Source organism: Ailuropoda melanoleuca, chromosome 8 (assembly GCF_002007445.2).
Source record: "Ailuropoda melanoleuca isolate Jingjing chromosome 8, ASM200744v2, whole genome shotgun sequence".
Classification (NCBI taxonomy): domain Eukaryota; kingdom Metazoa; phylum Chordata; class Mammalia; order Carnivora; family Ursidae; genus Ailuropoda; species Ailuropoda melanoleuca.
Window position 1 is genome coordinate 65,004,115 of NC_048225.1, and position 22,487 is coordinate 65,026,601.

Here is a 22,487-nt window from a genome sequence, read left to right on the forward strand (position 1 = left end):
CCAACTCGCAGGGCAGGGGACGAAAACTTTTTCGTGGCCATTCTGCGCCTGGAACACCTATGTAAAGGTTTTGTGGACAAAGTTGAAAAGACTGGATTTGAAGACTGTTTTAAATCTTTTGCAGATAGAAATGTTACCAATCTGAGCCCCCATTCCCAGGGATCCTCAGTGCCCCAGCGCAATCCTTGTTTCCAAAAAGCGCCACCGCCACCCCTCCCCCCCAAGGTGCTTCTCCAGGGCTTGGGGTGGCAAGGACCGCACGGCAGCCGGCACTGTGGTCTCTCGGGCCTTTATTTGGGAAGGTACAGAGCGACGCGGTCTGTTCGACAGGCACTGTGCGGGGGGTGGTTTGTAACAGTTGTTTTCTCCAAGGTGTGGGGGAGAAAGGGGTGCAGAGGGAAGGAGAACCCTCTGGGGAGTCGTCTCCTCCAGAAGAAAGGCACTGGCGGGGGAGGGGTGTGAACCCCTGGCCTCTTCCCAAGCCCGCAGCCCGGGTTATATACACACGGGGGGTGGGGGGGACTGGATGCGGGCAAACTCAAGCTAGATACAGCGAACAGGGGAAAGAGTCCATCTGGGGGGGGGGCAGTGCTGTGTCCGGGCTCTTTCCACCACGTGGGAAAAGAAGTTCAGAAAGAAGGCACAGCTTTAAAGGACAAACAGAATCCAGCCTCCCAGTCTTAGTGTTTTGTGCAATTAAAAAACCGGAAAAAATAAATATAACTTAAAAACTTCTTACACGACACTAAAGGCAAGAGAAACCTTCCTCGATTACGCTAAGCATGCAGTTCACGGAGAACCCCCCCGGGGGCCTGGCAAGGACCACGCAGGCACACGCGGCTTGGCCCGCCCTGCTGGCACCTGCACGGCCAGGACCCAAGGCGTCCCTGCGGGGACCGGGGCTGAGCGGGAAAGGGTTCTGGGAAATTCCACTCAGGATCCATCTACCCCTCTAGGACAAGGGGGAAGCAGGGAACGGGGGGAGAGCAGTTGGAGAGAAGAGGTGCAGAAGAGAGCTAGCGAGTAAATGCAGAACCCCAACCCTTAACGAAGAGCGTAACCCTACAAAGATGCGGCTTCATACCACTTTCACAGATAGAATGTGACCCAAAGCAACATATCGCCAATAAGAGGCAGCATGGACCTCCTCTGATGAACACATCACTTGCATTTCAGCCCATTGTTTGCAAACAATCGGTGCCTGTTTAAAGTGCTTGGAAAATTTGTTCTCGTGAGTAGATCAAGCTGGTCCCCTGCACTTTTTGTTCAGAGCATTCATTTGCTTTAGCGAACTTTCTTCATAGATGGAGGGAGGGCGACTTCTGGCCAGGCCATGGAGCTGGAATCTTGAATCTCGATGTCCGAATTAACAATGTCCCTTCCCCGGCAGACTGCTGGGGTACGGACCCCGAGCCCCCTTCTCAGCCACGAGTGACTCCAGCTCCGGAGGGAGACCCAAAGCCGGCTTTGGTGCTCCTGCCTTATGAGGGTCACATGCTGTCATGAGGCCTCTCGCGCTCAGCCGGGCAGGGGTGTGACCTTTAACAAGCCCCACGCGGGAGCTCACCACTGTTTTGTACAAGAGCCAGGAAGCTTAACAGTGATTTCCTTTTTAAAAAAATCTGTACTTAAACATTCTCATGTGTCCCACCCTCCACCCCCACCAACTGTCACTCACCCAGCACGAAAGGGGAAATGCTGGCATTGTGTGGGGAGGTCGGAGGTCCCCCAGAGACCCTGGGGCGACAGGGGGACAGCCCAGGAAACCTCTGGACTGGTCCCTCCAGGCGCGCACTTCTCCACCTTGTCCCTGAAACAGCTCCCAGCAGAGGAACTGACCCTAGCACCTCCCGCCCGGTCAGAGCTCAATTCTGGGCCCCCCTGTACCTCCACGGACAAAGGAGGGCAGCTGGGGGCGGGGGGAGCAACTCCGCATGGCCAGAGAGCTGAGAGTTTTGTTCTTAAAAAGGCCAATTTTACATTCTTCTCCATGATAGAGATGTAACTTGCTTGAAAATTAAAATACAACTTAATGGGTTCCCCAGTCATCTTCAAGCAACCAGGAGACCTGAGAGAGAGATGCCCGGGACACCTCCTCCCTGCCCCCCGCACCCACCACCTATCCTGGGAGCTGCCCACACCACATTTGGGAAATGTGGGTCTAAGCCCTTCAGGCACTAAGAGTTACTTAGGAAGATGAAGCCAGTAGGCCAAAAACCTGCTTCTTCCCTGCCCAGTACTGCCCTGAACCTTCAGGGGAACTGACCTCGCGGGGGTGGGGGTGGGGGTGGAGTGTGCTATGCAGGTTCTATCCTTCTGCCTCTGGGGCTGGCTGCGCTCTGGCCCGCCCCATCCGGTGCCCCCAACCTTGCCAGTGCAAGGCAGGGAGCTGGAGGCACAAGTGGCTCTGGCGGGTTGGGGGACATCCCTGGAAGCTCAGGTGTGCAGAGTGTCTGCCCTCTGAATTCAGAGGGTGAGAATCAGATGGAAGAACACAGCTCCTGCCTGCCCCCTCCTGGGAAGGCCTAGGTCAGAGAGCACAGCCAATGGACTCCAGCATTCTCCACAGTCCCGGGTCTGGCCCCAAGCTGGAGGGTTTCAATACCAGAAGGGTGGGGTCCTGGCATTAGCAGGCCATCACCTGTCTGCGGGCGCCCCTGGGCTGCTAATGGCCAACATGCGGTTCCCAGTGGCTTGGTGCCCCAACTTCCAGAAGCTTGCAGCCAGGCACCTGCTGAAGCCTGGGTTCTTCCAATGGCCCTCACGGCGGTCTCCAGCCTGGGAGGATGGGACACACAGGCTGAGCCCGGCAGTGGCACTGACCGCACTGGCCACCAGGGGGCAGCAGCCCCCCACAGGAAGCCCCAGCAGAGGCTGGCTCCTGGGTTAGGGAGGGACCCACACCAAGGCCACCTGAGCCTGCCTCCGGACCTAAAGCCGACAGAGCTGCCCTACAGGCCGCGGAGCCTGGGTCTGGGCATTCCTCTTCTGCTCGGAGATCCTACGCATAGAGAGAAGTGGAAACCCCAGCTCCAAGCCCTTCATGAGGAAAGTCACCAGAAAATCTCTCATCTGCTCTCGGAAATCTCCATCTCGTCTCTACAAAGTGTCTCGTAGTGCAGGTCAGGAGGGTCAGTTCTGGGGCTCGCACCCAGGAAGACGCGAAGGGAAAAGGGAGGAGGAAAAAGGTGGACGGCGAGGAAGGGACGGTGTGGCGAGGCGGGCGCGGGGGACGCCTCAGGCGAGAGGGGCGTCCTGGCACATTTCCGTCAGGATGTCGATGAGGTTGTTCAGGCCGGAGAGGTAGCCGTCCTCCCGGTTCCCCTCCTGCCAAGGCACGTTGTGCTGCAGGGTCTGGCCCTCGGGCAGGGGCGTGGTTTTCCCAAAGTCGATCATCCACACCTTGGCCTGCTCCTTCTGGTCGTGGATGAAGAGGAGCGAGCTGCCGATGACCTGGAGGGAGAGAAGAGTGAGTGGGGAGCAGAGGAGGGCAGCGCCGGAGGCCCCACGGCCCGGCCCCCCCACCACGGCCCGCCCCACCGCAGCCGGAGTGCACCGGGAGCTCGGAGCTCGAGGCTCCACCCCACCCGGCAGAGCCCGCCCAGGGTGGCCGTGCAGGGGTGAGAGGAGGCCGACCACCAGGACAGCCACCGCCTTCCGTGTGGCTGGCGGGACAGGGAGGGTGTCTGGGATGGCAGACCCCCGCCCCCAAGCTCCGGCCTGTGCACTTTCCACTACTAATGACCACAAACACCAACAGCCCCCCCTCCGCCCCCAACTCCGGGCCAGGTCAGAGCAAGTGCATGGAGTAAGGCGCTCTCCCAAATATGAACACATCCCCCAAACCCTCCCCCAGGTCACTGGGTGGGGCTGGAGAAGATAAGGGGGTGAGAGGAGAGGGTGCAGGGCCCTTATAGCTCCCAGGACCTGGGGCGGGACAGGGAAAGGCTCCTGGAAATGCTGAGCGCAGAGAGGAGCTTCCATTCCCAGAAGGAAACCGGCAGAAGCCCCAGCTCTTTCTAGACCTGACACTTCCAAATGAGACTCCAGAAAGAGTAAAGCAAAAACAATCTTCCAGAAATAACAGTAAAGGTGCAGGAGAGAAGACAGATGTGCAAGACAAAGCCTGGGCTGTGGACCAGGGGTGGTGTGGTCCTTCAGCCCAGTGGGGCAGGTCCTGGGGCTCCGAGGCCCATGGCCCCTGCCCTCTGGGGCACACAGGCAGTCTGGAGGGAAGGGAGGCCCCAGCACGCTGCACAAGGACTTTTTTTTTTTTTTTAAAGATTTTATTTATTTATTTGACAGAGACAGCCAGCGAGAGAGGGAACACAAGCAGGGGGTGGGAGAGGAAGAAGCAGGCTCCCAGCGGAGAAGCCTGATGTGGGGCTCGATCCCAGAACGCTGGGATCACGCCTTGAGCCGAAGGCAGATGCTTAACGACTGCGCCACCCAGGTGCCCCGTGCACAAGGACCTTTTATCAAGCTGGGAATCCAGAGGCCCTGGGCAGGGCGGAGGGCTTGTGCACCCTGGGCCTCAGTGAGGACCTGGGCCTCAGTGTGGAGGAGGGGAGGAAAGGGCGTCCTGCGAATGGCTAGGCCGGGGCAGCTGCTCAGGGCCGAACCTGCCCCGTATGCCCTCTGAGCACCCCAGTCCCTCTTTACGGGCAGTCCTATCCGGGCACCTGCCAGAGCCACCGCGTGGGACAGGTGCACCCTGACCAAGGGGCCAGTGAGTCAGGGATAAAATCCCAGGGCAGGCCAGGCTATGTGCCTGGAGGCAGGGCCATGCACGAAGATGCCGTGAGGCCTAGCAGGGCCTTGCCCACCCCCCTCTGGGGAAGCTCCCTCTACCAGGGGTCCTGGGACCACCCATTTCCTGTTCCTCCTGCTGCCCCCACAGCCCTCTCTGTGGGTCGGGCTCAGGCTGAGGCTCCCTCCATACAAGACCCCAAGAGGGGCTGCTTTCTGGAAGGAGCTGCAAGCCTGCAGGGAGCGTGGGATCCCTGCTTCACACACCTGGCCACGGCAGTAACTGTTTCTAGGGGAGCAGCGTGCATGGGCGTGTGCACGTACACACCTGTACCTGCTCGCTCTGGGGCTGGGGGCCCTGGACTCCCTGACACCAGGGTCCTACAGACCCTGCAGTGAATGTGCTGACAATCTGCAACCCTCCGTCTGCTGCCCCTGCAGACGAACAGGTGCGAAAGCAGAACAGGTGGAAAGTTCCAGCCCTGCTCCAAGGGCAGTGCCTGAAGGACAGGCCAGCCCTTCGGGGGTCTTGGGTGGCTACAGGTGGCCCTACTAGAGGCTCCAGGGGCCTGCCCTAAGACCCTGGGGTGTGTGGGACAGAAGTCTCAGGAGCTGGGAGCGGGAGGGAGCCGTGGGAGGAGGAGGACCACGGGCCTCCGGCAGCCCTCGTGATGGACTCCACAGAGCAAGGCTCTCTGTCCCAGAGGATGAAAGCCCGGTATCTACCTCGTGGCATTTGAAGAAGGGAGAGACTTCGAGGGTGGCCCGAATGTCCTTTAGCCGGTCCCGGTAGGCGATCTGGGAACAGAAAACAGGCCAGAGTTTTAAACTCTTGGGGGTGTGGTGGCTTTGAAACCGCATGTGGCCCACTAGCATCGCCAGGACCTTACGGCCTGGGTATCTACTCCAACCTCCAGACCCCGGCGAGGCGGGCAGCTGGACTCCGGGGGCCACACTTTGTCTGCCCACACTCCCTCGAGGGCCGGCCCCCGCGCAGCCGTGCAGCCCCTAGGGCTCTCCCATGAGGGTAAAGTTTACTCTGGAATGACAGCAGTGTGGAAGCAGCCTCTCAACAGCCCGGTTGCCATGGTATCTTCCAGAATACAAACCTCTGTGCCCCTGACCTTCCAAAGGACGGAGGAAGTGGAAAGGCCACAAGTATCCCTGCCAGTGGTCTCTCGGCAGAGCCCTTGGACGGGGATGGAGCTGTGCTGGCTCCCGGGGTGCCTGCTGTCCCCAGGGACCACGGGGAAGCCCGCTGCATGCAGGCTCCCACGGTCCCTCGATGCCCTTCTGCAGAACTCCGCAGCCTGGGGCTTGGCATCAATGACAGTGGGGCACACGCTCTGCGGCGGGCACTTCGAAGGAGCAGGTGACCCAGAAACAGGGGGCTCGGGCCATGGAAGAGCTCAGGGGTGCACCCCATGCCTGAAGCCTCCTTACCAGGGGCCCAGGGAAGCCTACCCGGCCTGCAAAGGAGGGAGGGAGATCTCGGGTCCAGCCAGCAGGGAGTCTGCTCGGAGAAAAGGCTGTCCGGGTCCACCCCTGCTCGGAAGGAGCCTGTCCCCGGCGGCTCCAGGGCCCATGTCCCCAGTGCGCCTGGGTCTGTCCCAGGATGCCTCTCCCTCGGGGTGCAGATGCTCCGCTCACCCCACCTCCGCCCGGAGGGTCAAGGGCCTGACCCCAGAGGTCAGAGCCATCTGTCTGGCCTGCCTACTATGGCAGAGGCCTGCGTGTGAGGTCCAGCTCTGGGCTTTCCTAGCTGTGTCCCGGACCTCCAGCTCCTCACCTGTGAGGTGGGGACAAGAATGTCTGCCCGCCCCAGGGGCTGCCCCTCGGATCTGGTGCCCACACGATGCTCGATGCCCGGCAGGCCGTGAGGCTACAGTGACAGCAGCCCTCTCATGGGAGGGAACCATCCTTGGCGCCGTGAAGGGACAGCAAGGCAGAGTGAGCTCACCGAGCGCCCCCAGCTACCCTGGATGGGACTGGCAACTGAGTCACCTTCCTCTGCACCCGCCCAGTGCTGGCGTGTTGCACGTGGGCACAGTGGCCGGGCCTGGTCTGGGGCTGGGCAACAACCTGGGAGGGCCCCGGTGGTCCCCGTGTGGCCGGCCCCTCGGCAGGGAGTGACTCACCAGGATGTTGCGTTTCCCCTTAGTGAACTCTCTGAAGGCCTCCGTGACCTGCTCCCTCGTTTTGGTCTTCTTGAAGTCCCGGTTCACGGAGCCATCTTCTTTCTGAGAAGGAGAAGGACACCCGCCCAGGAGGGGTCAGCTGAGAGCCCGTGGGGCTGTCGGGGTGCTCACCCACCTGGCAGCTGGAGGAAGCCAGGCGCCTGCACCGTCACAGGGTAGCTAGTCGGACGGCAGCGCAGAGGGTCAGGGGAGCCCCCGGGGGGGTGCAGAGGCCAGGGACGGAGGAGTGGGGCTGAAGGAGATGGATGGGTCTCAGCTTCACCTGGGGCCTGGCCTTCGGAACCCGAGTGCCCAGGAGTCCCTGCTGTCCAGACAGAAGAGAGGGGGCCCCCCACCCCAAGGTCAGCTACATTCTCTTTGTAATGTAAGATCTTTTATCGTAGGCTCCCTGGAGGCCAAGATACAAGACTCTCTGCCCGTCTCCGCTAGCTGGCCCACCCAGTGCAAGAGACTGCTCCATCTTCTTAGCCTGAAGCTGTGTCTGTTCCAGGTTGTTCCAGGGAAGCGCATGGAGCTTAGCTCCCCCAGGAGGAGCTCTGTTCTTGGGGACAAAGGGTAAGGCTGGCTCCATCAGGAGCCCCCAAACTCGGGTCTGTGCACCATCAGGCCGGAGGCCAGTAACGCAGCGCGGCTGCCTCTGAAAGGTTAAGTGGGACGCCGGGGTGGAGGGACAGCCAGGTGGATGGCACATCTCAGGGGGACCCTTTCCTGGAGCAGGGGAGGGGAGGAGGCAGGTCAAGTGTTGGTGGGGACGCTGGCTGGACAGTGACAGAGGCCAGAGCATCCAGCTGGAGAGGGAGAGGTGAGGGAATGTGGATCGTTTCACACAGGTAAGGAGAGGAAAATGAGTCTTATGGGGAGAGGGACGAGCATCGCATTTGCAGCCCGTCTGGATGCAAAAAAAGAAATAAAATGATTTCAGAGGACAGGGGAAGGGCGAATGGCTTTCTCAGCCCGGAGCTCACAAAGCAGAGGTCCCCAGGGTTCCCTCTGCAGAGTGCCCTGCCTCCCGCCCACCAGCGAGCTGGGTCTCCCAGTCGTCCAGCCCCGGAGCTAGGGCTGCGCGCCGAGGATGGAAACCCAGCAAGGCTACAGGGACCACAGTCTGAGCTTCCACGACCCGGCGGGTGGATGTCGGAGCCTCCATCCCTTCCTCCGCCGGGAGCCGGTGGCCTGGGCGCATGGAGAGCCTCACCTTGATGCCCTCGATCCTGAACCCGAGCGTGGCGGTGGAGCTGATGGTCTCCCTCCACTGCATGTATCGAGGCTTGGTCACTGCCCGCTGGGCCTTCTCCTCCTCGGTCGGGGCGTCAGGGTCCACCTCGATCATCTTCTGGTACATGTCCTTGCGGAGGCTGGGCTTCTTCCGCGCCTTGGTGAGCTCCTCCTCCAGGTAGGTCCTGTGTGGGAAGGGGGGTGATGAGGGCCACTGGCCGCGCTGCAGCCCCCGCCTTGCCCCGGGGGCCGCACGCAGCTTAGCCAAGGCATGCTCACCTGGGATGGGCACACAGTCCTCTCAGGCGGCGGCGAACAGGCCGCCTTGCACAGGGGGTACCCCACACCAGCATCACCGAGGAGGCCTGGCAGAGCCCAGGGGCTCTCCCTTCTAGGAAGGGTTTAGATACCGCTGGCTCTCTCAAGAGGGGACATCTTTAGTACCAAGGCCAGGCCAGAAGGTGGCCTCTGAAGGGGCACAGTGGGGGAGGGGGAAGCCCATGGCCGGGAAGGGAGGGGGAGTCTGGGGGCCCCAGGGCCACTGCTGTATCGCAGACGTGCCAGCCCAGCCTGCCTCGCCCAGCGCGTGCCTCCTCACACCGGAGCCCCCAGCCCAAAGGGCCCGAGAAAACATGGCCAATGCTTATGCACTCCTCTGTCCTCTGCACGTGTGGGCGGGGCCTGCTGGCCCAACTGGCAGGGGTCCCCTGGAAACTGGCGGGGTACCGGGAGCAGGGGCAGGATGGCAGAATCCCTCGCCCCCATCCCAGACTGAGGTGGGGAGCCACCCCTGCAGCACAGCCAGGCAAGCGCAAACGCGCCCCTGCTCCCAAATCAAACCGCCTCTCCCCTGCCCCGGGGCTCTACGGCCTTCCTGAAACAGTTTCCTGCTTGGGCCCCTCGTGGGCCGCGGCTGCCCAGACGGTGGGCGGCTGTGACCGTGGCCCCCGGCCCCGCCCTCCCGGGCCGCTCCGGGGCCTCCGCCGCCACTGCCCATCACACCTACTCCAAGCTGCAGCGCTGGGACCCAAAACTGACTGCATGTCAACTCATGACGTCATTGAAGGACACGTTTTCGGAAACCATTGTATCAAATGTCAGAAAAGACCAAGTCCTTGGGTGTGAACACGGGCCTGGTCATTTAAAGCCTTCTGTTGTACTCGTGGGTACACCCCACTCACGCGCGCACCCCCCCCCGCACGAGCGCACACTCCCACACATGCACGCACACACACACCCCATGCACAGACGCACACCCCCCACTCACAGACGCACACGCCCCACGCACGCGCATACCCCCATGCACGCACGCACATCCACGCACACGCACACACCCACCCCGCTGGGCCTGCAGAGCCAGGCCAGTGATGGGAGAGAGCTGTGATGTGTGGAGATGCATCCGCTGGCCCGTGTGTGTGCACGCACGTGCGGGGGGCGGGCTGGCCATCCCCGGGGCCCCGGAGTGCGCTGTGGGGGCCTGCGGGGTGGGTGGGTGGCCCTGCTTCTGCAAAGAGCCTTTACCAGCTCCTTCAACAGGAAGCGGGCCTCAGCCTCTAGTCCCTTCTCGCTGGGGCTTTCTCCAAAGCGGCCCCCGCAGCCCATCGGGGGGAGCTGCTAACGCTCTGGCAGAGGAAACGGTCAGCAGCCGGACAGTGGGGCCCGAGCTCCCCGATGCCGCCCCGGAGGAAGGCGACACCTCCGTCTCACATGGGGGAGCAGAGGCCTGGCTGCAGGGGGGGCGGCAACAACACGAAGGCCGGGGCGCCTCTCCAGACGGCGGGGCACCCACAGCTTACACGCCAAGGCCACCCACGTCTTCGAAAGCTGAGGACAGTCCTGGTCTCCACCTGCCAGCCCCTGACTTGGATGTCAGGAAGATGCCATCGATGCTGCCTGGCAGGCCACACAACACACAGGACCACAGGGTCACATCTAAAAAAACTCCCCAGAGCCACGTGAGCCTATGTCCGAGTGGAACCCTGGTCCCACGATGCCCGATTTAGGACATGACAGGCACGCATGTCACCTGTTCCTAAGGCCCCCACCGTGGCCGAGGCTGCGTTTGCTGATCAGTCCGTCCACTACTTCCCTGTGACAAGTCTCCACCCCTCATGCCAGGAACTCAGGCCTCCTCCTTCTGGCAAGCACAGGCCACGCTCTGAATGGACAGCTCATTCCCCACAGGGACACAGGGCCCCACGGAGCCCCCTTGGGGCTTGGTCTGCGTGGCCCTGCTGGGTCCCTTCCCCTGTGGCATCAGTGACCCCTGCTCGGACTGGACTGTGACCCCTGCCTTTGGATGGCAGGAGCCCACGGGGCCCGTCCCTCGCATCGTGAAGCAGGGAGGAAAAGCTGGGGCAGGATGCCTTCTGGGGAGACCTGCCTCTCCCCTCCACGCAGACTCCTCCCTCACCCTGCGGCCTCTGCCTCTGGGCTACAGCTGTTCCAGCCTCGCGGGTCACTCTGGGTCTCTCCCGAGAGCACTGGGGGGACACAGCTGCAGGACACAGGGGACAGGAGGCAGCCTTGGGTGGGGGGGGCTGTCCCCGGCAACTTCCTGGGTAATAGACAGGTACACGGGGCAGCCTTTCGGGACCCACTAGCCACACATTATTCCCTCAGGCTGTACTTTTTTTGGCCATGGTCGGAGTGAACACTCTTCAGAATATTTATGTGTCTTTCCTTGAGAGGGTCCATCCCGGTGTACCCTGGGAGGGCCTTCCGGGGACAGAAATAAGACTCTTGGGAAGAGCAGTGGCCAAGTGGTGGCTGCAGGGACATTCTGTTTCCTCCCTGTGGGCTGGAGAGGGGAAGGCCTTGGACAGAGGGAGAAAGAGGGGGGAGGTCAGGGACACGCAAGCGCGGAGGGGGGCCTGTACCTCCCCATCCCTTGGTCCCTGCCTGGGGATAACACGGAGGGGACGCAGCCTGCAGGGTCTGACTTGATGACAGTCCCAGGAGGGGTGAGGAGGGAAGGGAAATGGGCCTTCTCCCCTGGCCTCTGTCTCTATCACTCAGGTACAGACACCCAGACACACCCCTTTTTCTCATTCTTCTCTTGTAAGAAATAAAACTGCTTACACCACCCAAAGCAAACACAGGCCCCAGCTCGGAGCGGCTTCCCAGGGCCCGGTCTCCCCAGCGAGCCACAGGCCGGATGGAGGAGCCTGGCGCCTGGCTGTCCAGTCTGGGCACCTGTAGCCGGTGGCTCCCTGAGGTGAGCTTGGCTCCTGGACACCCTGTGGTCACAGCCCTGGCCGCAGGAGAGAAGGAGCCCCTCGGGGACTCCTGGCACTGAATGGTCCAAGTTTGAGAGGGATGAGAACACCACGCAGCCAAAACAGGGCCCAGGGTGCCGGTGGCGGGGTCTTGGCTCCTCTCGGCCCCGCGCACCACGCTGTCTCCTCCTGGCCGCCCTTCCTGTCTCCTTCCCTCCTGAGTCCTCTCCTGGGTTATCTCCCTGGGCAGACGCCACGGCTTGGACCCAATTCCACGCACAGGCCCACGCACCCCCTTGCGGCCTCTGTGCCTCACTTGGGGCTCCATGTCCACCAAGGGAGCAGCTCCTGGGCTCCCCCTCCCCTCAAAGGGCAGGTGCAAGTCTCTGTTGGCAAACCAGCACGGTCCACTAACGGGCTCTCCCTTCCCCCGGGTGGGGGCACAGGGGCACTGAGAAGGGCCTCTACGTCTGCCTCCCTATGTGACCACCCCCTTGCTACCCCAAGCAACACCCCCCGCCTGCCCAGAAAGGCAGCCAGTTCTCTCTGCCCTCCCCAGGGAGGCTCAGCACGGAGCCAGGCCCCGTTTCCGGCCCCACAGCTATCGGTTCCAGAGAGGAGAGGAGGCTTTCAGGGGCAAAGCCAGGGTTCCGTTCCCTCTGCACGTAATGTGATAGGACTGGGGTGGGGATGGGGTTCAGTGGTCCGCTCAGACCCCCAAAAGCCTGCCCCACACACCCCAGACTTCAGGGCAGCCTGGGAATGCCCAGCCTCCCGGCCGCCCCGGAGGCCCTTCCAGTCCCTTCTCGGGCCCAGGCCGGTGCAGGGTGGCCAAGTGCGCTCCGCGGGGCCAGGCTCACCTTACGCCCATCTTGCAGTCCATCACGCATGGCGAGTCAAAGGCGGCCAGCAGGTCGTCCATCTGGTTGTAGCGCTCCCCGTCCTTCACCACGTCCCCGTGGTAGGCGGGCACGAAAGGCTTCAGCACGTCAGCCATCAGCCGGTCTAGGCAGCGCTGCTCAGACTCACAGTGTTTCTTCAGGATCCTGCCGTTGGCCGCCGCCTTGAAACTGCCTGTGGGGCAAGGTGGCAGGGGGCCCTTGGTCTCCCTCCGAGGCCCTCCCCGCACTGACCACTCCCCACCCCACAGCCCCCTCGGGAGGTCTCCCAGGTCCCCGCTCGTGGACCAAGCACTTTGTGGGGAGCGGAGGCAAGTCCTGGAGCCCAGCCACACGGACTGCAAAGCGGGGCTGGTGCCCCGGCTTCCCTGACCGCAGGCTCCTCATCTGAAGAGGGAAGGACCCCGGTGCTCACTGCTAGACGGCCTCTGCGGTCCTGTTTGTATTACCGTTACCCCCCCAGCCCCTCGTCAGTCCTGCTTCTCAGGTGATGAAGGTGCCTCGGTGTCAGGACACTGGCTGAGAAGCGGGGTCCCAGGCACAGCCCACCCATGCAGTGCTCTCTCAGTCACAGCGTCAAGGAGGGAGTTATTCAGGAAGGGTGTCCGTCCCAGCGCCTCGGGCTGGGCGCAGGTGTTGGGGATATAAAGGAAATGTCAGACCCTGTGCTGGTCTGTGGTCATGACGGTCAAGTCTGGGGCAGCCACTGAAACCTCCCCAGAGCACGGTGCTCACCAAGGGCCCCCACATGTGGACTAGCCAGCTCTCGGCCTCTGGCAACATGTCCCTCCTCCCCTGTGGCTGGCAGGCGCCCTGGCCACCTGCACCTAGGACCCTCCTTTGCTTGTGGGGTGCATTTTGCCCCACCTACAGGCTCCTTTGGCACAGAGACCACGTTTCCAAAAATGTGTGACCCCCAAGACCGTGGTGATGCGGGGATACAGCGGGCGCTCAATGAAGCGCTCGGCATGGCCTCTTTGCCCATGCTGACACATGGTAAGCGAACTGCAGGACTGATGATGTCACAGGTTTTACTGAGTTCAGGCAGAAGAGAGGCAGAAAGGAAGAGAAAGATCGAATGCGACAGAGACAGTGGAAGGGGGGACGTGCGTGTGTTTAGGGAAGGGGCGGCATGGGCTCTGGAGAGGACAGCTGTCCTCAGGGCAGTGCCGAGGCCACATTCGGCAATCTGGCTGAGACTGCAGACCACAGGGTCTCAGAAGCTGTTCCAGACACTTCCATCCCTGGGAGCATCCCGGCCCGCCTCACCCCGCCCCACCCTCATGCACTGGGTGCCTCCCGAGGGAGCCGGTGGTCCGGCGGGAAGGTGGGGTGGGGGGGCTGCAGCTACCTGCGTGTCCTGCCAGCTGGATCCAAGGGTACTTCTTCTTGAAGGACATGACAAAGGGAGACCAGTGAACCATGTTTTTTATTTTCCTCCATGATTTGCTCTAGAAAGAAGCAAACGAAAAACACTCCATTAGAAAGGGAACGAGTACTTTCTGGTTAGGATGCATTCAAAGCAAGGTAACTTGGCGCCTGTGGCCCCAAGATGAGAAGCACCACGACCACGGGGCAGGTGCCCTTGGGGGCTCCGAGGACCTCAGCTCTGTCATCTATGCGGAGTAGGTACTGTCAGAGGGAGCTCGGCAAAGCCTGCTGCCAAGAAGAATGCCCAGATGCAAGGGGACCTTGAGGGCTGAGGGTGTGACAGCTGCAGCGTGGGGGCAGGAGGGTACATGTCCCCCGTCCAGTGCTGACCCCACCTGGTGACACTTCCCCACCAGGGAACTACTAAACCCACCCTGTACCCCCTCTTCATGCCCCTCTGGGACCTTGGTTTCCTCCTCTGCCCCGTGAGGGAGGGACAGCTGGTCCACCAGCTCCTTGCACGGCTGGACCCTCAAGGGCTCCGGGAAATGACCTCGGCGTCCCAACAGCACTGGCCCCTCAGGGGCAGGTGAGAGCGGGCTGGTGTCACCTCACACTGTACCCGTGCACACGGCGGCAGAGGCCCTCCTTGCCAGCAATGGCTTTGAAGAGAGACTTTGCAGGGAGTTCCCCGGGGACAGCACCCTCCACCCCACGGCCGGGGTGTGCACGGGGGTGAGCGGGCCTGCAGTTTCCTCCTCTTCAACGGACTTCTCCTTCTCAGGGGGTTTCTCAAGTAGGACCTGTGCACGCACGCGCACGCATGTGTGCAAGTGTGTATGTGTGCGCGTGCGTGCGCGGGAGGGGCTCCTTGCGCAGAAAGGAGAACTGACGTTGACTTAGCACCTTACTTTAGCTCCGCAAGAAGCATGCAGAGCCGTCACCGTCCCGTCCGCGGGTAGGACCTGACCCTCGGAAGTCGGTGATGAATGTGGCTCGTGCGCAAACCTCCATCCCACATGACTGCCTCACAAAAACCGCCTTCTCCCCCAGCAATACATGGTTCTCCAGAAACACACATCCCCATGTTAACTTTAGGACAGAATCAGAGACGGAGCAGGGAAGACCGCGTGCCCCAAACACAGGCGTCCCTGGAGGGGGTGGGAGCCTGGAAGAGCAGCGCCACGAGTTCCTGAGAAAGCGGGTCCCCGGCCAGCAAAACCACACAGCGAACCCACCGGGCTCCGCGCTGGGGGAAGGAGAAGCTAGGAGCTCTGCACAGGGGACAGGGGGGCGAGGAGGAGGGGTCCCGCCTTGACTGGGGGGGCGGGCTCTGAAGATGCGGCTCCTGGTCCCCTGCCCCACAGTCGCCAGCAGCCGCCCCAAGGACACAGGCCTCATTCTTGCAAAGGCTGCTGGCACCCAAGGTGGATTCAAGGGTAAATCAGCCGCCCTGGGTTTTCTCTCTCTGCTGAGCCCCACTGCTTCTGTCATCAGGCTTTCAAGTGGAAATCTGTTTAAGGAGAAGAATTCCTCCCCACTGAACCTGGCAGTCTTTCTCCCCGTGCCAGAAACCCTCAGCCCGCCACCAAAACCTAGTCTATTCTTACGTCAGGCCATGTGACAAAAGGGCTGGGCCTCTACTGGCAAGGTTGTTTTTCTAGATCCTTCTGATGGAGATCACCAAAGAAGGCTAAGGAAGGCCGAGGCGTGACTTATCTCAGCACCCAGAAGGCCGCACAAACAGCGCGGGCGAGGGGGGGGACAACAACGGAAAAACCTCATTACAGGACAGGAGCCGGGCGGTGGCCTGACGAACCCGCGGGAAAGATGTTAAGGTCGGTGCAGCGGCAAAGTGCACAGCCATCCCCCCATGCAGCGGAGCTCACAGGGTACAAGGGTGAGAGCTGCAGCGTGGGAGCAGGAGGGCATGTGTCCCCAGTCCAGCGCTGACCCCACCCTGTGCCACTCCCCACCAGGGAACAACTAAACCCACCCTGCACCCCCCCATTTCCTCCTCTGCCTGGTGTGGGAGGGACAGCTGGTCTATCAGGCTCCTTGGACAGCTGGACCCTCAAGGGCCAGCGTCACCCAGCTGTGTGTCACCTCACATTGTATCTGTAGATGACCCAGAGAGGATGGGTCCCACGGCCAGGGAGGGGTGTACCAAGATGGGTGGGTGCTGGGAAGGAAGGCCTTTGTGGAGGCTGTGCCAACAGGGGCAGGGTGGGGACAGACCTGGGGGAGAAGACTGTCACAGGCCTGTGTGATGGAGCCTGGGTCTGGAACAGCTGGGTCCAGTGGGGGCTGAGCTCTGGAGGCTGGGCTAGGAAGCCTGGAGCAGGGCAGCATGACCGTTGGGGGAGGCAGGTGGACCCGGGCCCGAGTCCTGCCTCTGTCCCCTCCTCACCGGCTGCCCTTGGACGAGCTCCTGACCTTCCTCATGGTCCCCTTTACCTGTAAGATGGGAGCAGCCCATGGGTTTCCCTGATCACAGGAGTGAAAGCCACTCCATGAGGATGGGGTACGTGTGGGAGAGTCTGAGCCAGAAAGGAGAGGGGCGCTCGGGGCGGGGGGTCCTCGACAGTTCACTCTGAGCTTTCTGCTCAGCTTCCCTTCCCAACATGAGGAAACGTGCCTTTCACATGACAAGGGCCAAGGCCACGAGAGACCTCCCACACCAAGTTGCCCTGGGCAGTCGAGGGTGGTGGAACATTCTTGTCTGTGGGTCTGCATGCCAGGGGCACCCAAGCGGTGCCGAATGTGGCCACCAACACTAACCAGAGAAAGCATGTCCAGGTCATGGCCAGGCCCGGGAAAGGAAGGCACAGGGCCACAGCAGTGGGAGCGCCAGGAGATGGAAGAGAATAACCCCCCGCCCCCCGCCCCGGGGAGGTTTCTGCAAGGTGGGTCCCCTGGGCAGTCAGGGCGCAAGGCTGGCAGCCGCTCTGCTCAGGCAGAGTCAGGCTCCTTTAACAGAAGAGTCTAGAGCCTTTGGGAGATGCACCATGGCTGGCCACCCAAACCCTAAATCCGTCCCATGTGGGGGCCACTTGCAGCTTCGCTAGCAGATAATGCCAGGCTCTCCCCCAGTCGGATCTGACCGTGGCTGGAGCGCTGCCCTTGGGATGTTCTTGCGAGCACTGCAAGGGAAAGGAAAGAACCAGGGAACGGCCTGCCTGCCGCAGGTGCAGTGCCAAGGGCAGGCTTTCACCTCGACTCTGTGCTGCGGGGGAGAGCCGACCGAAGCGAGGTTTTCCAGGTTAACAGTGCAGGTTTACGGAGTGGGATGAGACCCCCGCAACACGAATCCCTCACTGACCACCCCCCGGGGTTAAATAAGCACTATCTGGGGTTTGCTCTGTTTCCTATGTGAGTGCAGGGGGCCGGCTGCATGCCTGACCTCGCTCCGTGAGAGGTGGGGTCTCACTCCATACTCCGGCTGCACGGGGAGATTCAGAAGGAAAGGGCCAGAAACTAGCAGGTACGTGGGAGGTGAGTGGCTTGGAGATGCCTGATGTTTGGAAATTGTTCCAGGCAGTTCCATCCCCTGGCACCTGACAGGACAGGGAGCGGAAACATGGCGAGATGTGTAGGGGGAGGAGAAAAACCTGAAAACAGACCCCTACCCTCTTTGTGCCTGAGCCTGGCAAGGCGCAGACCAGCATTCCCCGCTACGGCCAGCCCATCAGCCAGTCCCAGCAGCTCAGACTTTGCCCGCCCTCCATCACCTGCCAGCAGGAACTGAGAGGTCTGGCCTCGCAGGAGATGCAGACCTGCTCCCCAGAGACAGGCACCCACGGACGCCTTCATTCTGCCTCCGAGCGCACAGGCTGCCGCAGCCCCAGAAGCGCCCGTGGCTCTCCGCGAGCCCCCCCCCCAACCGGCCCAGGACTCGGAGCTGCCCAAAGCCCCCAAGTACCCAGGGCAGAAACGGTCCCCTGGCCAGCAGGGCCGCAGGGCCCAGGCCGAGCCCAGGGGCGGCAGCCTGGCTAGCGTCTGATGCTACGAGTTTTTCTAAACCAGTTTCCGAGCGTCCCCATGAGGCTCGTGGCTCCTGGGACAACGCTATTCTCTGGCTGCTCCCCCAGATGTCCCACTCACACTGCAGGGAAACAGTGCCTCTGGCAGATGAGAGGGCTGACCGGGATCACCTCAGAGTCTGGCCTTCGTCTTCCATAAAACAGACAGGAAGGATGGAGTGGGGAGAAGAGGAGGAGGAGGGGGAAGGGAAGGAGGCAGGGACCCAGAGCCAGGCTGGGGCGGGAAGGAGCCAGCCCACCCACACAGGACCAGCGACATGACATATGGGATTCCTTGTCCCAGACTTCGTAAGACTGTCAACACAGGGATGGCAGAGTGTGAAGCAAGCGTGGGGCCCCTTCGAGGGTGCTCTGTGGCCGCACAGCTCTCCCACGGGGGAGCTGGCCCCGCCTCCTGCAGGGGACAACTGCCCGGCTGGTCAGCGGGAGCAGGGTGACCTCTGGGTCCGGACCTGCTGGTCCTCTGCCCATGACCACAGGCTGCTCTTCAGTGCTGGGGCGGGGGGGGGGTCTACTGCAGGTGCCTAGACTCTTCTTGGGGGGCTCACAGCAGCCCCCCAGAAAGGCCTGGCAGGAGGGGCAAGGACGGTCACCGGTCAGCACTCTGCTCGTTCCTCTCCTGCCTGTTCTATGGGTCTGGCCTTGCTCTGTCCTCCCTGGTGGCCTCATTCTCGTGCAATGAGAGGATACTGGACCCCACGGGGGGTTCTGAGCCCAGTGCCCAGCCTCCCCCACAGGAGCTGCCCAGGCCAGGGCCCTCTGGGGCCTGCCTCCTGCCTTCTTTCCAGCCACCGCCTCCCCTTTGCAGCCAACAAAACCACACACCTCCCCCCACCCACCTCAGACACCTGCAGATGTGTCCGTCTCTGCCCTCCGGATTCTTCCAAGAACGGCTGCAGAGGACTCAGCTAACCCAACGCAGCTCGGACCCCCCTTGCCCTGGATGTTCCCAGAGGGCTCTCCGTGGCACGCCTGTACGCCAGCTCTTGTCTGGCCGAGTGTGAGCCTCCTGAGAGCCAGCCCCCTGGCCCCACCAGGCGTTCCCTTGCAAGGGGGTCCCTGAGAGGCTGCCCCGGTCAGCCCGGACTGCAGGCTGAGCCAAGCCTCACACGGTTCAGGAGGAGGGAGACCAAATTCGACAGGCACTCTAGAGGCTGGGCGTGCCCCTTGGGACGTGGTCAGAGCCCCCCGAGGCCAGCTGAGGTTTCCGGGCAACCCTTTGAACCTCTGCCCTCTGCCCATCAGTGTTCTCATCTCTAAAGTGGGCTCGAGAACGTGACAGGTGCCCTGCCCGCCCCACGGGGCCGCGGGGAGAACCGAGGAGGTAAGAACAGAGATGTGCAGGTGCGCTGTACGACGTTACGGGACAAGAGAACCTCGGGTGTTCATTTTGCTTTTACTTCTGTTTTTTTTGTTGTTGTTGTTATATTTTTTTTGGTAATTGAAATAGTTTTCCCCTCCAAGGCACAGCAGACGGGCAGGAATCCAGCCAGGTGCTTCCAGAGGGTCAAATCATCGCCAGGGGGCAAGAAGAGGAGCTAAGTGTGTGATTCATGGCTCTTGAAGCTGCCCTTTGGGTGCTCCCGGCAGCTGGGGGCCCGCGGGGCAGCTCCTGAGGCCCCCGAGCTCCGGACAGCCAGAGCCGGCCAGGCCCAGGTGCTGACTCCAGGTTCTGGGGCAGAGAATCAGGGAAGTTGCCTGGAGAAGAGTCTCCCCAATCAGCCCATTTCACACATGCGGAGGCCTGCCAGGCGCCCCGAAGAACAGCACTTGGGGGGTAAAGAGTGGGATTGGTGAGCACATTTCATTTTATAATAAAAAGGGGTTTTACAGACTTTTCTTAACCTCTTCCCACCCAACTGGTTCCCCCAGTTTTCTGCTTTTTCCTCCAGCACTTCCCTTTTTACTGTAATGGTCTGACCAGTTGGCTAACTTTTCTTTTTAGATAATTATAAAGTCTCCATTTGTTTTTGTTTAAAGAGATGAGGAGAAATCTCTAAGACGTCAGAAAAGGGGACTCTTCTCTGGACCCCGTGACTCTCCAAAACAACATCGCCCGGAGACATGGCTTTGTAGCACACGTGTGTGTGCCTGCATGGGAAGTGAGTGGTCCTAACTCGGCTTGTGGGGGAACTGGGGGAAAGAGGCATGTTACACGTCTGAGGTAGTGCCAGGCATATTACTAATCTCTCATGTCGTCCTCCCTCACCACACTGACACAGCTATGTCTGTCCTGCACATGAGGACCCGTGTTCAGAGAGGTTAAGTCACTTGCCCAAGGTCACACAGCTTCCTGGTTCCCGCCATTTAATTCGTTGGATTTTTGTTTTGTTTCAGCCAACAGGCTAACCAGGCCCACGTCCTCTCTGCCTGTTCTGGGGCTCTCAGCTGCTCCCCCAGTTAAAAAACAGCCTCAGGTCGAAAGCAAGGGCTTTGTCCCAAGAGCGACCTTTCGGATGGGGGAGGCCTCCATGAAGGCCTGCTCTGCCTCGTTCCGCGTGCGTTCCCAGCCCCGTCTCCCTGACACACACAGGGAAGGCACGCTTCACAATGCCCTGAGAGGGGGGCAAGAGACCCCTGCCCAGGGAGGGCCCACTCTGCCTCAGTGCCTTTGCTCTGCTCTTGCCAAAGTCTGAGCGAAAGTCACTGAGGTGTCCGTGTTTGGAAGAATGCTTTTTTTCTTCCTTCTTCTTATGGTTTCTCTGAAACAGCAGTTAGGGTTTCCCTGGTGATCCTTCCCTCCCTAGCCGGGGAAAAGCCGGCGCTTCTCCGGGGCCGAGGCCGGCCAACTTTGTTCATTGTATCTGCCCTGGCAAAGCCTCCCGAGCCGGCAGCTGGGCATGCCCGGGCAGGTAGGGGCCCCCGGCTCGTTCGAAACCTGGCTGGGGCCCCAAGTGAAAGCTGCCCCCACCAGCGGCGAGCTGTGTGCCTGGGGGTGGAGGGGGTGGTGGTGAGGGAAGGCCTTTCAAAGCCAAGACCCCAAGGATCGGAAAAATTAAGCCCAAGGACTTGGCAGGGCAGGTAGCTCCAGCTAAAAATAAGAGTCTGGGCTTTAAGACCAACCGTCTTTCCCCCTTTAACAAACAAGAAAATTCCCCTAAAGACCAAATGCAGAAACACTTTTGCAGAAAGACCCGAGGAATGTCTTCTTTTATTCCCGTCTCCTCACGTGACGTTCCCCAGGCTGGGGGAGCCCGGGGGGATCCTTCCACGGAGGTTATGGCCGGGCACAGCTTTTCGGATAGGCAGCCCTCTCCAGCCCCCGAGGCCCACCACCTCGGCCACTGCAGCCTGGGGTTCTTTGGCTGAGGGCTGCTGAGCTCCAGCTCTGGGGTGGAGGACATGGTCAGGACCGACAGCACCTGCTTTACAGTGGGTGCTCCTGATGCAAGCACAGCCCCGCTGACCCTGTGGGAGGGGGGCTATCCCGGCCAGTCAATGCCTTCCAGCACATTCTGGCCAAAGCCAGGAAAACCCTGAATGGCTGCCGAGCTCTGCTCCCCTGGTGAGCTGCCTCCTTCCCACAGCAACGAGAGGCCCACTTTCTAGACCTGGACTGGCACACAGGGGTCCTTTGTCAGGGTGATTCCCCCTGCCATCACCCAGATCTCTGCCAGGGGGCTGCCCACACTCCTGCTCTCAGGGCCTGTCCCATCCTCTCCCATCTGGCAGCTGGCCCCCTCCTTGCCCCACACCTGCCCCGTTCCAGGTCTCTGCACATGCAGGGCCAGACGCTCTGCCCTCTGTCCCACCTATCCCCGCAGTCGATCCCGCAGGAATCTGTGAGCGGGCCGTACTTCTCCACGGAGCTGCTTAGAGCACTCCAGCCCCCCGCCTGTTCTGGAGCCCCAGGAGAGGGTGCGAGTGCCCCCTGATTCTGTGTAGCATGCTGTGTCTGCCAGCAGAGGGTGAGCTTGGGACTGGGCGCTGGTCCTAGCGCTGCCGTATGCCCCCCAAGCTGCACACACAGTGGGTTAGACCCCCAGCCGTCTGACTAATGGGGACACCTTGCAGGCCCAGCACACAGCAAGGGCTCGGGCCCTGCCACATCCCACCTCCTACAAGACGAAATACACCTGAGCTGCCTCACGCTTCCTTAGACTCGCCTGCTGGGCCTGGATTTTTCCAGAAACATCTCGAGGGAGCAGGAGGGGCATCCTTGCGGGAACTTCCTGCTTCATCTGTCTGGGGTTCTCTACACCCGCCGTGGCTCCTGGGCAGTTGGCAGCCTGGCTGGCCTGGGCCCCAGGGGTCTTTGCACACGCATACGTGAGGGTTTGGAGGACCCCCCTTCACTCAGGTCAGTCAACCCAGAAAAGAAAGCTCTTCTAGGAGGGCATATTCCAGACCCACCCTCCTCCCCAGTTCCCAGCTTCACAGCAGCTGGCATCCAAGGGAGCAGCAATCTTGCCAACTCGGCCTTTGTTTGGTGAGCCAGGAATGGAGGTATCCTTCACTCAAAATGGAAATGTTCCTAACACTCCCTACCAGGCGGGGCCCACAAATGCTCCATCTCTGGTCTGGAAGGTCACTAACTTGGCTCCTCCTTCCTCCTCCCTCCTGGGCTTCATCCTCTTAAGAACTAAAAATAATGGAGGGCTAGAGGAAACACAGAGGGGTGGGGGGTAGTGGGGGAGGGAGGGAGAAGGACACACAGATGGAGACAGAAAGAGAGGGAGGGACAGAGGGAAATGCTCTGCACGCACAGAGGCCTAGTGTACCCCTCACACCAGGAGCCAGGGGGCCTCCAGGCTGCGGGACCACGGGGCTGGGAATCAACAATAGGAGGAAACC

The 22,487-nt window shown here is 61.2% G+C and overlaps 1 protein-coding gene across 1 annotated transcript in view; it reads right to left on the reverse strand.

Moving 5' to 3' along the window:
* Window positions 1–273: 273 nt before the first annotated feature.
* ITPKB (inositol-trisphosphate 3-kinase B) overlaps window positions 274–22,487 on the reverse strand; it is a 90,412-nt gene continuing 68,198 nt past the window's right edge. The window contains exons 2-7 of the mRNA XM_034666610.1: window positions 13,631–13,730; window positions 12,241–12,454; window positions 8,143–8,347; window positions 6,888–6,989; window positions 5,476–5,547; window positions 274–3,453 (exon numbers count right to left, since the gene is read on the reverse strand). Of these exons, the coding sequence (XP_034522501.1) occupies window positions 3,238–3,453; window positions 5,476–5,547; window positions 6,888–6,989; window positions 8,143–8,347; window positions 12,241–12,454; window positions 13,631–13,730 (909 nt within the window). The 3' untranslated portion in view covers window positions 274–3,237. The remainder of the gene's footprint in view (window positions 3,454–5,475; window positions 5,548–6,887; window positions 6,990–8,142; window positions 8,348–12,240; window positions 12,455–13,630; window positions 13,731–22,487) is intronic.